The sequence below is a fragment of the Schistocerca gregaria genome, chromosome 1 (assembly GCF_023897955.1).
Source record: "Schistocerca gregaria isolate iqSchGreg1 chromosome 1, iqSchGreg1.2, whole genome shotgun sequence".
NCBI lineage: Eukaryota > Metazoa > Arthropoda > Insecta > Orthoptera > Acrididae > Schistocerca > Schistocerca gregaria.
In genome coordinates this window covers 1,159,207,112-1,159,220,285 of record NC_064920.1, presented here as the reverse complement: position 1 = coordinate 1,159,220,285, position 13,174 = coordinate 1,159,207,112, and the positions used below count along the sequence as shown (strand labels likewise).

The following is a 13,174-nucleotide window of genomic DNA, read 5'->3' as shown; positions in this document are numbered from 1 at the left end:
ATAACTGAGACCATTTTTGATAGTTTTCTCTTTTATGAAACTCAACTTCAACCTAGATTATGTGATATGGCATAGGTCATCCTTCGATCCATTGTAGAGCTTGGAAACCCGTTCACGGAATATTCGTTCACATTTTTGTTGAATGCAGTTGGTTTTTATCATCCTGTCTTAAAATATTTACTTTTATCAAGGGGTGCAATTTATAAACAATGTTTTGTGAGTAGAATAGAAATTCCATTGGTAAACTTGACTGATTTTCCGACGTTATTTTACCAGCTAACTAAAAATAGGAAAGCCTAGTACCCTTTCCACTAAATTTAGTTAGTATTAAGATTCTTTTTACAGGGAGTGCAGTGGAGCTGACGCTGAAATCATTAGGTATTTGATTATATCATCGCTAGTCTCACTGAACTCTTCCGAACTCTACATGTCATGTGTGGTCTGGCGTCTGCTTACCAGCAACAGGTCCCAGCTTCAAACCAGTCAGTTCCCTAAGAAACAAGCTCAGAGCGCCGTTGCGTGAAAGTGGTAGGGAGACACGACTTAGAACAAACAGAGTGTAGACAAGAGTAAGACCAAGTTTGATGGTCACAGCTCGAGTGTCTCGGGGGACGCCAGCACTCGTTACCTGGTAGCGCCTCCTGGGGTAGCCGTCGTCCCTGGCCCGCGGCGGCGTCGGCGACTCCCTGATGCTGAGGTCCCTATCGCGCTCGGCGGCGCTGCCGTAGGACGCGACGCGCAGCGCGGGGGAGTGCCCGTTCACCAACAGCCTCTGCGGCTGCGCCTGCACCGGCGGCGACGGCGAGCGCGTCCTGTCGCGGTCGCCATACGGTGACGTCACGCGGTCTGCGCTGCCGCTGTACGGCGACGAGACGCGGTCGACGCTGCCGTTGTACTGCGGGGAGCCGCGCTCCGGCACGCCGTTGTACGCGCGCCTCTCCACGTTCAGCGGCGAGAACGTGTGGTGGGGCCCGGTCGGCAGCACCTGCGACGTAACTCGCGTTACCGTCGAACAAAGTTTTCCCCGAAGACATTCGTCTATAAAGCATTCTCAGACGCACTGTCGCATCAATTTCGGATAACGCTTCCAGGACTGACAACTGACTGTTTAGTGTTTTGTTTATGCATTTTGTAATATTTGTAATGTTTCTGAATTATCTACAGTTTTGTATTTATTTTTGTGTTTCATGTACAGAGAGGGCGGATCAACGAACGGAGAGAGCATCTTCACTGCCGGACCAGAGAGAAAATTGCTGGCCACTATGCGTCGAGGGTCGACAGCCAAAGAGCAACAGAAGATCATGAAACCGAGTTGTTGCGTCGTGCTTGTAAAAACTGAAAAAAATAAGAATTTGTAATGTTTCTACAACAATGACGTCATAGAAAGTTTAACCATGTTGTAAATGTCAGTCCTATCTTGTCAAGGCTCATGTTCATGTCTATATGTAGTATATACGATGATAATATACTAGTGTATACTACAAAAGTTTAAATACGTGTTCCGAGAATTTAATTATGAAGAATTATATGAAGTAAGAAGTATTACTCATTTATTTGACAAGATTATTAATTTTTGACAATGTTCATCGCGAGTTTGAGTCTTAGAAGTTTATTCAATGTGCTTTTAATATTTATTGAAGTCGATAACTTGCATTAATATAATTTCTGAGAAGAAACAAACGACATCCAAATTGAAAAAAAGTTCGCGCAAATCAGTTCGACTGAGTGACGTAATTCTGCTCATAAGACTCAAATGATGATGTTTTGATTACAGTTTCGTTCAAGAACCATTCAGAGACAACTTTAAAAAGAATTTATATAATTTTGAAGTGTTTTGTAACTGACTTATGTGACGAAGTCTGCACATGGTCATATGTCAAAACAAAATCATTTATACAAAACTTACGTCGTTACACTACACCGGTCGCTCCTCTCCTCTCCAATCCCCGCCCTCTGCCATGCCTTTACTGTCTGTCCCCCCTACCCTCCATCTCTACACCCTTCACCTCCTTTCCCAAGCTGGCTTCTGTCAAACCCCCTCCCTGGATGATTCCCTCTATCCCTCCATTTATTCCCCCTATCAACTCTGATCCTCACCACTCTTCCTTCCTCTGTTCTTTCCCTGGGCTCCCTCTTCCCCCCTTCCATCCTGTTTTCTCCCCACCTAACCTCTCTCTGCCTCCCCTCTCCCCCCCCCCCCTGAGTCCCCACTCGCTGTCGCGTCTGCACAGCACCCGCCCCCTCTTATGGGTCCTCGTCCTCCATCGGCGCCTTCCCCCCTCCCTCCACTTCGTTCTTTTTTTTCCTCTCCTTCCCCCCCTTTCCTTTCCCATCATCTGTCCAGGTTCCCCCCCCTCCCATATGCCCTCGGCTGTGGTATATTTGTGCCAATTTTTTAGTGCCGTGTTCAAGTGGATGTTCAGTGTTGTTCGTCTTTCCAAAGTGTTGCGAACAGAGACCATGCTGTCGCTGGGTGTAAATTTTATATCTCTTGCGAACAGAAAACAGACGTGTTTTTTTAATTGTCTGTCTATTGTTTTACCTGTCTGCTTCAATTGTATTTTATTAGATTCATCAACCCTTTGTTCTATGTTTTTAGCTCCACGATTTTCCGCCGTTTTACCATTTAAGTCACCGATTTTATCGCCTGCTTTTATTGTTCTTGACTTGCTCCTGATGAAGACGATGGTAATAACTGTCGAAAGCTGGAGGTTTTATTCAGAACTAGCGGAAAGGCGTCCGAGAATATTTTATATAAGCTAGTGTCATTATTATCCTTGGCAATGAAACCGAGACTTAATCAGAATCGAAACACTTTCATTGAGTTTCTCGGCCTAGAAAATAATCCGACAACAGTCCCTGGGTCCTGAAAGATATATTCATTTGTGCACTCCACAAACGTAATAATTAATCATTCTTAAAATGCTCTGTTAAGATATGTGCTATAACAAACATGTTACATCTAAAAAGAACCTTTCAAGAATGACTAATTATTGCAGTTGTGGAGTGCACAGTTGAATACATGTTTTATATGCCAAAATACTTTTAATGTATAATGCGTTATAACAAACATGTTATTCCTAGGTGGTCCAACTAAAACATTCATATTTCTTTACGTACTACACGAATATGTAATAAAAAATGGTGGTTCCTATTTAAAAAAACGCAGTTGATATCCGTTTCACCTATGGCAGCGCCATCTAGCGAGCCAACCATAGCGCCCTTTAAGTTAGACAAGTTTCGTGATTGGTAGCTTTTTCGTTTGATGCTTATTTCGTGAGATATTTCGCCCAGTCACGATCAATGGACCACCCTGTATATTACCTAATAAGTGAGGGCGCTCACCAGGTCAAGTGACATTGAACCTACGGTCTGTGGATCGTGTGATTGGGTAGTTCCATAAGACGGAAGAAACTAGCTGGTAGCTTTGCAGAGAGAGGATCCTCTACACCTCCCGTAAGCTCGATCCTCCTCACCCTCTGGTCTCTCCCATCCTCTCCCACCCCCGTCCGCTGCCGCGCCTGTGCTTCCACGTCCCACCTGCTCTCCATCTCTCCACTCTCCATACCCTCTCCCACGGTGGCTTCCGCTAGTTCCCCCTCCCTGATGATGCCCTCCTCCCTTCCATCTACCCCTCCTACCAACTTTGATCCTCCGTCCCTCTTTCCGTGTTTGTTCCTATGGGCACCCTCTCTCCCTTTTCTGCCCTTTCCCTCCCTCCTCCCTTTCTCCCACTCCTCCTCCGTGCCTCCCCTACCCCCATTCCTCCACTCCTCCTACCATCTCCTCTGCCATTGGCATCTTTCCCCACCCTTCTCCCTCCCCCTCCCCCTTCTTCCCCTCTCGGCAGGTCCCCGGACTCGCACACACTATGCGGACATTCGCGCTCCGGAGATCATCGCCACCAGTTTCTCGTGTGTGTGCCATCGTGTTTGTGTTTAGTGTTCGCCGTCCCGCTCCAACGTTCACATGTGCCGTCGAAATCGTCAGTGTTTGTGCGTCGTGCCGACAGTTTTTAGTGTGGTTTTCGTCGAGTGTGAACAGCTTCGTGTTTTTTGTGTTCTGTGTCTACTGTCTTTGCCCACCATTTTGTTCAGTCTACGTCTTTTTACTATTTTTCATTGTAATTCCTGAGGCTCAAGAGCAGCATAGGATGCTGCTGTTAGCCCGCCTGATGTACAGGTGTTGAAAATAACAATAAAGGGAAAATAATTGCAGACAGACGCACCTGCACCCTCTGGGGCGGCCCGTGGCTGGTGCTCAAGACGACGGTGGGCTGCGGGGCGGCCTTACGGCGCTCCGACCACTCGCTGACGCCGCGGAAGAACCCGCCAGCGGAGGCGCCGTTGCTGGAGGGCGGCGACACCGGCGGCGGCACGGCGGCGGCGGCGGCGGGGGCGGGGGCGGGGGCGGCGGGGGCGTGCTCCTCGGGCTCCGGCGACGACACGAAGACGCGCGCCGACGAGTTGACGGTGGCGACGTAGCCGCGGCCCGGAGCGGGCTGCGCCGGCGAGCGGCTGCGGCCGTGGCCCGCCAGGGGCCGCGACTTCATCGTCACGTTGATGAAGCTCGTGTTGGTGGCCGGCGCCGCCGCCTCCTCGTCGTCCAGAGAGCCCTTGGAGGAGCGCGACTCGCTGCCGAAGTGGTGCTCCAGCCATTTGGACGTCTCCGCCTTGCGCGTCTCCTCCTCCTGCACACGAAGTCACCACATCACCAAACTGTGCTGCTGCCTACTAGCTACATCTTGTGATATACAGGGTGTTACAAAAAGGTACGGCCAAACTTTCAGGAAACATTCCTCACACACAAATAAAGAAAAGACGTTATGTGGACATGTGTCCAGAAACGCTTAATTTCCATGTTAGAGCTCATTTTAGTTTCGTCACTATGTACTGTACTTCCTCGATTCACCACCAGTTGGTCCAATTGAAGGAAGGTAATGTTGACTTCGGTGCTTGTGTTGACATGCGACCCATTTCTCTACAGTACTAGCATCAAGCTTTCTGTGAACTTTTGGGCAGGCATTGTTGGTGATGTCTTGATTGGGCCCCATGTCCTTCCACCTACGCTCAATGGAGCACGTTATCACCATTTCATACGGGATACTCTACCTGTGCTGCTAGAACATGCGCCTTTAGAAGTACGACACTACATGTGGTTCATGTACGATGAAGCTCCTGCACATTTCAGTCGAAGTGTTCGTACGCTTCTCAACAACAGATTCGATGACCGATGGATTGGTAGAGGCGGACCAATTCCATGGCCTCCACTCTCTCCTGACCTCAACCCTCTTGACTTTCATTTATGGGGGCATGTGAAAGCTCTTGTCTACACAACCGCGGTACCAAATGTAGAGACTCTTCGTCCTCGTATCGTGGACGGCTTTGATACAATACGCCATTCTCCAGGTCTGCATCAGCGCATCAGCGATTCCATGAGACGGAGGGTGGATGCATGTATCCTCGCTAATGGAGGACATTTTGAACATTTCCTGTAGCAAAGTGTCTGAAGTCACGCTGGTACGTTCTGTTGCTGTGTGTTTCCATTCCATGATTAATGTGATTTGAAGAGAAGCAATAAAATGAGCTCTAACATGGAAAGTAAGCGTTTCCGGACACATGTCCACATAACATATTTTCTTTCTTTGTATGTGAGGAATGTTTCCTGAAAGTTTGGCCGAACCCTTTTTGTAACAGCCTGTATACAACTTTTACATGAGCAGTTGACAGTTTGGTAGCTCGTCCCCGACTGACTCTTGGTTCCACCTTTCTATCCATGCCAACCACATTTTGCCGAGCTACTAAGTTCCATTCCGGAGGGGAACCACATACAAAATAACTAAGAACCCTAAGTGAAGATCAGCAGTTTACATAACAGTAACGAAACATATTAAATAAAACAGAACATTTGTGCATGTCCACATAACATCTTTTCTTTATTTGTGTGTGAGGAATGTTTCCTGAAAGTTTGGCCGTACCCTTTTGTAACACCCTGTATATACCAGGTGATCAAAAAGTCAGCATAAATGATGACTAACTGAAAACCTAAGCTGCCGACAGGTGTTGTTGATATACCTCGATGTGGACAGCTGAAAATGTGTGCCCCAACTATCCTGTGCGAATGCGCAAAGGTTGCCCAAACTCTTACGAGAATCACCAAAGCGTGCGCGAGTAATGAGTGGTTGGGAAAATGTCTATAAGGTACAATATATATGTAGAATTGTTGACAGTTGGGAATGTGAGTCTCACGAGAAGCGTGCAAGAGATAAGTCCCTTCAGTCGCGCTATTCATCTGTGTCCTCTGTGGCTCGGATGGATAGAGCGTCTGCCATGTAAATAGGAGATCCCGTGTTCGAGTCCCGGTCGGGGCACACATTTTCAGCTGTCCATAACGAGGTATATCAACAACACCTGTCGGCAGCTGAGGTTTTCAGTTAGTCATCATTTGGTCCAGAGAAAGGCTGCACAAGTCAGTATAAATTCGAAAACTGAATAAATCACGGAATAATGTAGATAGAGAGGTACAAATTGACACACATGCTTGGAATGGTACGAGGTTTTATTAGAACCAAAAAAATACAAAAGTTGAAAAAATGTCCGACAGATGGCTCTTCATCTGATCAGAGTAGCAACAATTAGCATAACAAAGTAAGGCAAAGCAAAGATGATGTTCTTTACAGGAAATGCTCAATATGTCCACCATCATTCGTCAACAATAGCTGTAGTCGAGGAATAATGTTGTGAACAACACTGTAAAGCATGTCCGGAGTTATGATGAGGGATTGGCGTCGGACGTTGTCTTTTAGCATCCCTAGAGATGTCGGTCGATCATGATACACTTGCGACTTCAGGTAACCCCAAAGCCAATAATCGCACGGACTGAGGTCTCGGGACCTGGGACTCCAAGCATGACGAAAGTGGCGGCTGAGCACACGATCATCACCAAACGACGCTCGCAAGAGATCTTTCACGCGTCTAGCAATATGGGGTGGAGCGCGATCCTGCATAAACATCGTACGTTGCAGCAGGTGTTTATCTGCCAGGTTGGGGTGATGCGATTCTGTAACATATCGGCGTACCTCTCACCCGTCACAGTAGCAGTTACAAAATGAGAATCAAGCATTTCCTCGAAGAAAAAGGCCCGTAACGGTTTTGGTTCTAATAAAACCCCATGTCATTCCAGGCATGCGTGTCAATTTTTACCTCTCTATCTACATTATTGCGTGGTTTATTACGTTTTCAAATTTATACTGACTTTTTGATCATCCGGTATATATACACGGTGGGCGAAACACGACTCGCCCGGAAAATATTTCATGCACCTTAAGAGAGGGAACCCAACTTCCATCATGCACCCCTAGAGCAGGTCATGTAGTCCGGGTTGCCTATCTTAGGGTGCGTGAAATATTTTCCGGTCCAACCTTGTTTCACCACCCTGTGCAATTCATTTATCTCACATGTCCAAATTTTAGTTCAGTTTGTTCCTCGATGTACCTATATATGTGAGATTTAGATCGTTTTTTAATATTATATACTGTTTTGGAACTGTATGACTGCGTTACTGTTCTTTTCTGGCCTCAACAAGGGGCCAGATTTGACGCACGCCAGCGTGCAGCGAGTATTAGATAGCAGTATCTGTGAGAGAGTCGCTGTTTGGACACGTGCCTGGAAAGTCGTCAGCGTCTGGTAGCAGACAGCGCTGGTCTGACGTGTTCATTGCTTAGAAAGTTCCAGTGAGGTTTGTACTACGCGTGGAACTGTCAACATGTTTGTGGAACGTGGTCCTTAAAGAATAACTGTCACGATGGATGTTTTACGAAAGTGAGGCTGAATTGATAAAGTAAACGTAGTCTTTTATCCGTATTTGTCGACTTTTTTGTTAACCTGCTACCGTTAAAGACCTTTCCAGAAACTGGATAAACAGAATCCTCCCAGTATTTAAAGTTTGTGTGGTCGCTCACTATGCATATCTCACGTCAGGAGGAGAATCAGAGTTCTACCCAGTGAGAGGATAAAAGAGGAGGACCTTACAGTCCGTACACGATCATATAAATAAGATAGTTTTCTTTATTGGTTACTTGTTTGTTGTACCGCAACACGTTATGATGGTCCACACCAGTAGCCTCACAACAGTAATACTTAGTTTACATAAGTGGTACTAAAGCAGAGCACGGGCGCATTTGCACAGGAGCAGGCCAACTAAAGGTGATAAAGTACATGGTACTCTTGCATAAATTATGCGTGTGCAACTTGTACTTACAGGTAGTAGAAACCAATATGTGCTTCATATTGCTATTTGTTACAATTTGTGATAAAGTACATGGTACTCTTGCATAAATTATGCGTGTGCAACTTGTACTTACAGGTAGTAGAAACCAATATGTGCTTCACATTGCTATTTGTTACAATTTTTATTTACTTTATACAAATATATTATACATGTGGTTATATTAACAGTAACAACAGACATGCTATGTAAATACAACGATATCTATCCCTAGAGGCAGACCATATAGATAAATCATAATTACGAACGCAAAAATATTTCAGGCAAATTCTGTTCTTTGTCGTATGTAAAGTGTACCACACTAGCCAATTGCAAAGCCCAATGTAAAAAGAACTGTTCTATGTAAGGACTGATTCAACATATACAAAAGTCAAAACAAACTCCCGGGAAATTAAAAGCAAAGGCATCAATATTAAAAGTGCAGGAGGAATCCCACTATTAAACTCGGAGGAGAGAACGCATAGGTGGAAGAAGTACTTGTCTGATGACGGGATTATGGAGTTTAATAGAGGTTTAAAAACAGTTGCGTCAAAATAAACATTAATTTCTAAAATTATTGGAAGAAAATAAACATTAATTTCTAAAATTATTGGAAGAAGTGAACACCGAACGAATATTCAAGTTGGCATGTAGAATCTATGACACTGGAGCCATACCATCGCAGTTGTGGAAAATATCACCACACACTTCCAAGATAACAAGGGCAGATAAATGTGAGAACTATCGCACAGCCATCTCAGGCATTGAAGATGCTGAGAAGAACAATATACAGAAGAATGGAAAGGAAACTGAGGATGTGTTAGATGCCGAACAGTTTAGGTTTAGGAAAAGTAAAGCCACCAGAGAGGTAGTTCTGATCTTGCGCTTGTTATTTGAACCAAGACTTATGAAATATTAAGAAATCTTCACACGATTTGTCGGAATAGAAGAAGCGGTTCGACAGTGAAAAATGGTGCAAGTTGTCTGAAATTTTCAGGCCCATATGTATGAGCTATAGGAAGGCGCGTGATATTCAATACGTACAAGACTAAAGAGGAAAAATGAAAGACCAAAAACGAAATACTCGGATTAAAAAGAATGCAAGAAAGATATATAGGTTTTTTGTCCCTACTTTCCAGTCTAAATATCGAAGAAGCAATGACGAAAATAAATATTGAGGAGCGGAATTAAAATTTAGGGTGGAAGGATGTCAATGATAAGTTTCGCTAGTGACACTGCTATGACCAGTGAAAATGAGGAAGAATTACAGGATACGAGGTTGAACAACATGGTCGCTGAATGAACATACACTGCGGCACGAGAATGAATCGAAGGAAGAGCAGAAAGACTAGTAGAAACGAAATCAGGAACAAACTTCACATAAAAACTGGGAACCACATTGTAGACGAAGTGAACAAATTCTACTAGCTTGGAAGCAAGGAGGACATAAGAGGCAAACTAACACAGACTAACATGCCATTCTTGGTCAAAAGAAGTCAACTAATATCAAACAACTGTCTTAATTTGAGGAAACATTTCTGAGAAATTACATTTGGAGGAAAGCATTGTATAAAAGTGAATCATAGGTTGTAGGAAAACTGGAAAAGAGGAAAGTCGATGCGTTTGTGATGTGATGCTACAGAAGAATGTTGAAAATCAGGTGGACTGACAAGATAAGGAATGAGATAGTTCTCTGCAGAATCGGCGAGGAAAGAAGTGTAGTGTGGGCCTTAAGTCACTTGCCATCAGCAATACTTAAGCTTCATTCTGCCAATAATAGTAGCAGCCATTTGTGAGCTTAACTAGTGTTAGTACCCATACATCAGTTGACACTAGCAGTTTGAGGTTTTTGTTGTTTATTGTTGTGTGAGAGACAATGAATAGAAAGTTAACTACAAGAAAGCGAGTATCTGTTTTGAAAACACGGTGATAATTACAGCGACGTTTGTCATTTGTTTGTGGAATGTTTTCCAAACATCCAACCTCCATCTCGATAAGGCAATCGCAAATTAAATGTAAGATCTAATGAGACCGGATCCTCGTTCAAGTACACCAAAGTCTGTATCTAAAGAAGGTAATCTTTATGTTGACGCCCAACGTTCTAAATCTCAAAGAAAAGCGTCCAAGGAATGTGGATTATTAAGAATAAGCCCAGGAAGGATTCAGAACAACCTGAAATTGAGACTATATAAGTCTACTTTATTTCGAAGTCTATATGAAGATGATTTGGAGAGGTGTATGGAATTCTGTGAGTTGTACACAATCTGACAAGACCCCAACGCCAAATCTTACGAAAGAGCGACTAAGCGGCTTTTAAGGTGAATGGCAGAGTGAACAGGCAGTCTACTGGGATTCTACGAAACCTCATGTGGCGATGGAGACAGACTTAAATTTTCGTGGCGTAAGTGTATGGGTAGAGATTTTCAGCGGTGGGGTAGTCTAGCCTAATTTTTTTACCGATAGTGCCAGATCTGCAAATTAACTACATATTCTTCAAGAAGTGTTATTAGAACAATAAAAGGTTCACTTTCTGAAAATCTGCGGCCAGTTAGAGACTTCCCAAATGAAAACTTCGGTGAATGTATTGGCAGATGGTGTACTACTGATTGGCCTTCACGATCCCCGGATAACGCGTGGATTTCTGAGTCTAGAGTACACTAAAATGATATTTTTCTGTCAATATTGGTCATTTTGACATTTAAAAGTAAACAAACCAACCTGAATTTAAAAACCTACAGTCCGGAAACATTTGCGACGAAATTAAAATTTTTGAATGAGTGTTAAAAAGATGCAATGTTTGCTTAGAAAGAATGGAAACCACTATGAGCATCTTTTGTAGGATCAATGAACACTACATGTTTCTATGTTGATAATAAATTTGTATTTTCATTTGTTTAGTATTGTTGCACCGCCGTATTTTTGAAGCTGACTTATGGCCCATCCTGTGTATGAAAAACATTGACAGGAACGACACCCTGGGTAATGGGACATCAGGGCATAACGTCCATTGTACTAGATGGAGCTGTACAGGATGGACACCGTAAGGGAAGAATGAGATCGAAATATGTCCAACAAATAATGCAGGAGGTAGGGTGTAAGTGCTACTCTGAGATGAAGACGTTAGTACGGCAGAGCAATCGTAACAGGCTGTATTAAATCATTCAACAGACCGATGACATAAAAAGAATTGTCCAAGTGCAAGTAAGATTCACGCAGTAAGGTTTCAGTACAATCGTAATTACGTACATACATAGTTCATCCGTCCTGGGAGACGAGAGTCTCAATGATTTTTGCCTCTTATCGATATCGATACTGGGAAACTAATGGCCCCTGGAATTCCAAGACTGTAGCAAAACTTCTACGATAGTTCCACAGACTAGCCCGGACACACGCACGCACGCACACACACACACACACACACACACACACACACACACACACACACACACACACACACACAAAGCGATCAGGGGACTTTGAATTGTACATGTAGAGAGAGAAGATTTAATAAAACATTTTTCATTTACTAACTAAAATATGACTACAATTTCCATATTATATGTGTTTGCAGTAATGTTGGTCTGTTATGCTTCTGACGGGTGATGAATGTAATGCATGTACAAATGCAAAAGATATTTTCTATGTGATGTAGTTGCAATGTAACAAATTTCAGATTTTTTTGCTTTTCTTGTATTGTGAAACCTTTCTTCCTGCCGACTTTAGTGATTCTAGGTCAATGGGAATTACCCTACAGATTTTAATTAGTGAGTTTGCGAGTATCAAAGTATGTGACAAAAATGTCCGTATCTTTTGACTGCATTGGCCCAGAAGCTTACAGTTTTTACGCCTCCAAGGGACCTTTGAACTTCAATATTTGACACAAATTTAAACTGTATACGTCAACTTGTTCCAAAAAGTCGGCAGGTGCGGCCGAGCGGTTCCAGGCGCTTCAGTCTGAAACCGCGTAACAGCTACGGTCGCAGGTTCGAATCCTGCCTCGGGCATGGGTGTGTGTGATGTTCTTAGGTTAGTTAGGTTTAATTGGTTCGAAGTTCTAGGGGACTGATGACGTCAGATGTTAAGTCCCATAGTGCTCAGAGCCATTTGAGCCATTTTTGTTCCAGAAAAAAAGGATGCGTAGACAGACGGATGGATAAAAAACGCAAAAAATATTTTTTCCGTGTTATATAATTAAAAATTAACAATTTTCGGAGTTTTTCCTTTACTTGTAGTGTGAAAGGTTGCTTCTTGGCTAATTTAATGATTCTTTGCCAACGGGAAGCACCCTACAGGTTTCGACAGGCGCGTTTTAGAGTGCCAAAATATGTGAGATAAATGGGCGTATCTTTCGACTGCATTGACATAGATGCTTAAAATTTTTACGCTGCCAGGGGACTGTAGACCTTAATAAGTGACCTAAATTTGAACTTTATACGTCCACCTGTTCCTGAGAAAATGGGTTCTTAACAGCCACACAAACATACAGACAGCAAAGCAATCCTCTTAAGTGTTCCGTTTTTTTCACAGACTGAGGAAGGACCCCTAAAAAGGTGCGTTCGCTCACTACGATTATTTGCGTCATGCCGTATCTAAAATACAGAGCACACAAAGAGTGAGGGACGAAACCCAGAAACACGGCGCCTACCTGGTCGAAGTCTAGCGGCCTCTTGGTGAGGGCGTCCTTGCGGTCGGCAGGGGCGGCCGCTCTGCGCATGCGCCGCACCCTGGTGCTGAGGCTATCCCACTCCAGGTCTGCGGGCGCGGCGCCGCCCTCGCGGGAGCCCTCCGCCTCCTCAGACACGTACCGCATCTCCTCGCCGATCTGCAAACACATCAGAGGTTGGTCCCAGCCGGCAACCGCTCAACTCTCTACGTTAATTACACCTGTGGACATGTCTGTGATAAAAAT

General features: G+C 44.2%; 1 protein-coding gene across 3 annotated transcripts in view; it reads right to left on the bottom strand.

Moving 5' to 3' along the window:
- The window catches only part of LOC126284072 (serine/arginine repetitive matrix protein 2), a 1,302,087-nt gene that overhangs the window by 104,251 nt on the left and 1,184,662 nt on the right, over positions 1-13,174 (bottom strand). For all 3 annotated transcript variants that reach the window (XM_049982713.1, XM_049982705.1, XM_049982723.1), the window contains 3 exons: positions 12,911-13,087; positions 4,229-4,690; positions 629-985 (listed from right to left, as the gene is read on the bottom strand). In XM_049982713.1, coding sequence (XP_049838670.1) covers positions 629-985; positions 4,229-4,690; positions 12,911-13,087 — 996 coding nt within the window. The remainder of the gene's footprint in view (positions 1-628; positions 986-4,228; positions 4,691-12,910; positions 13,088-13,174) is intronic.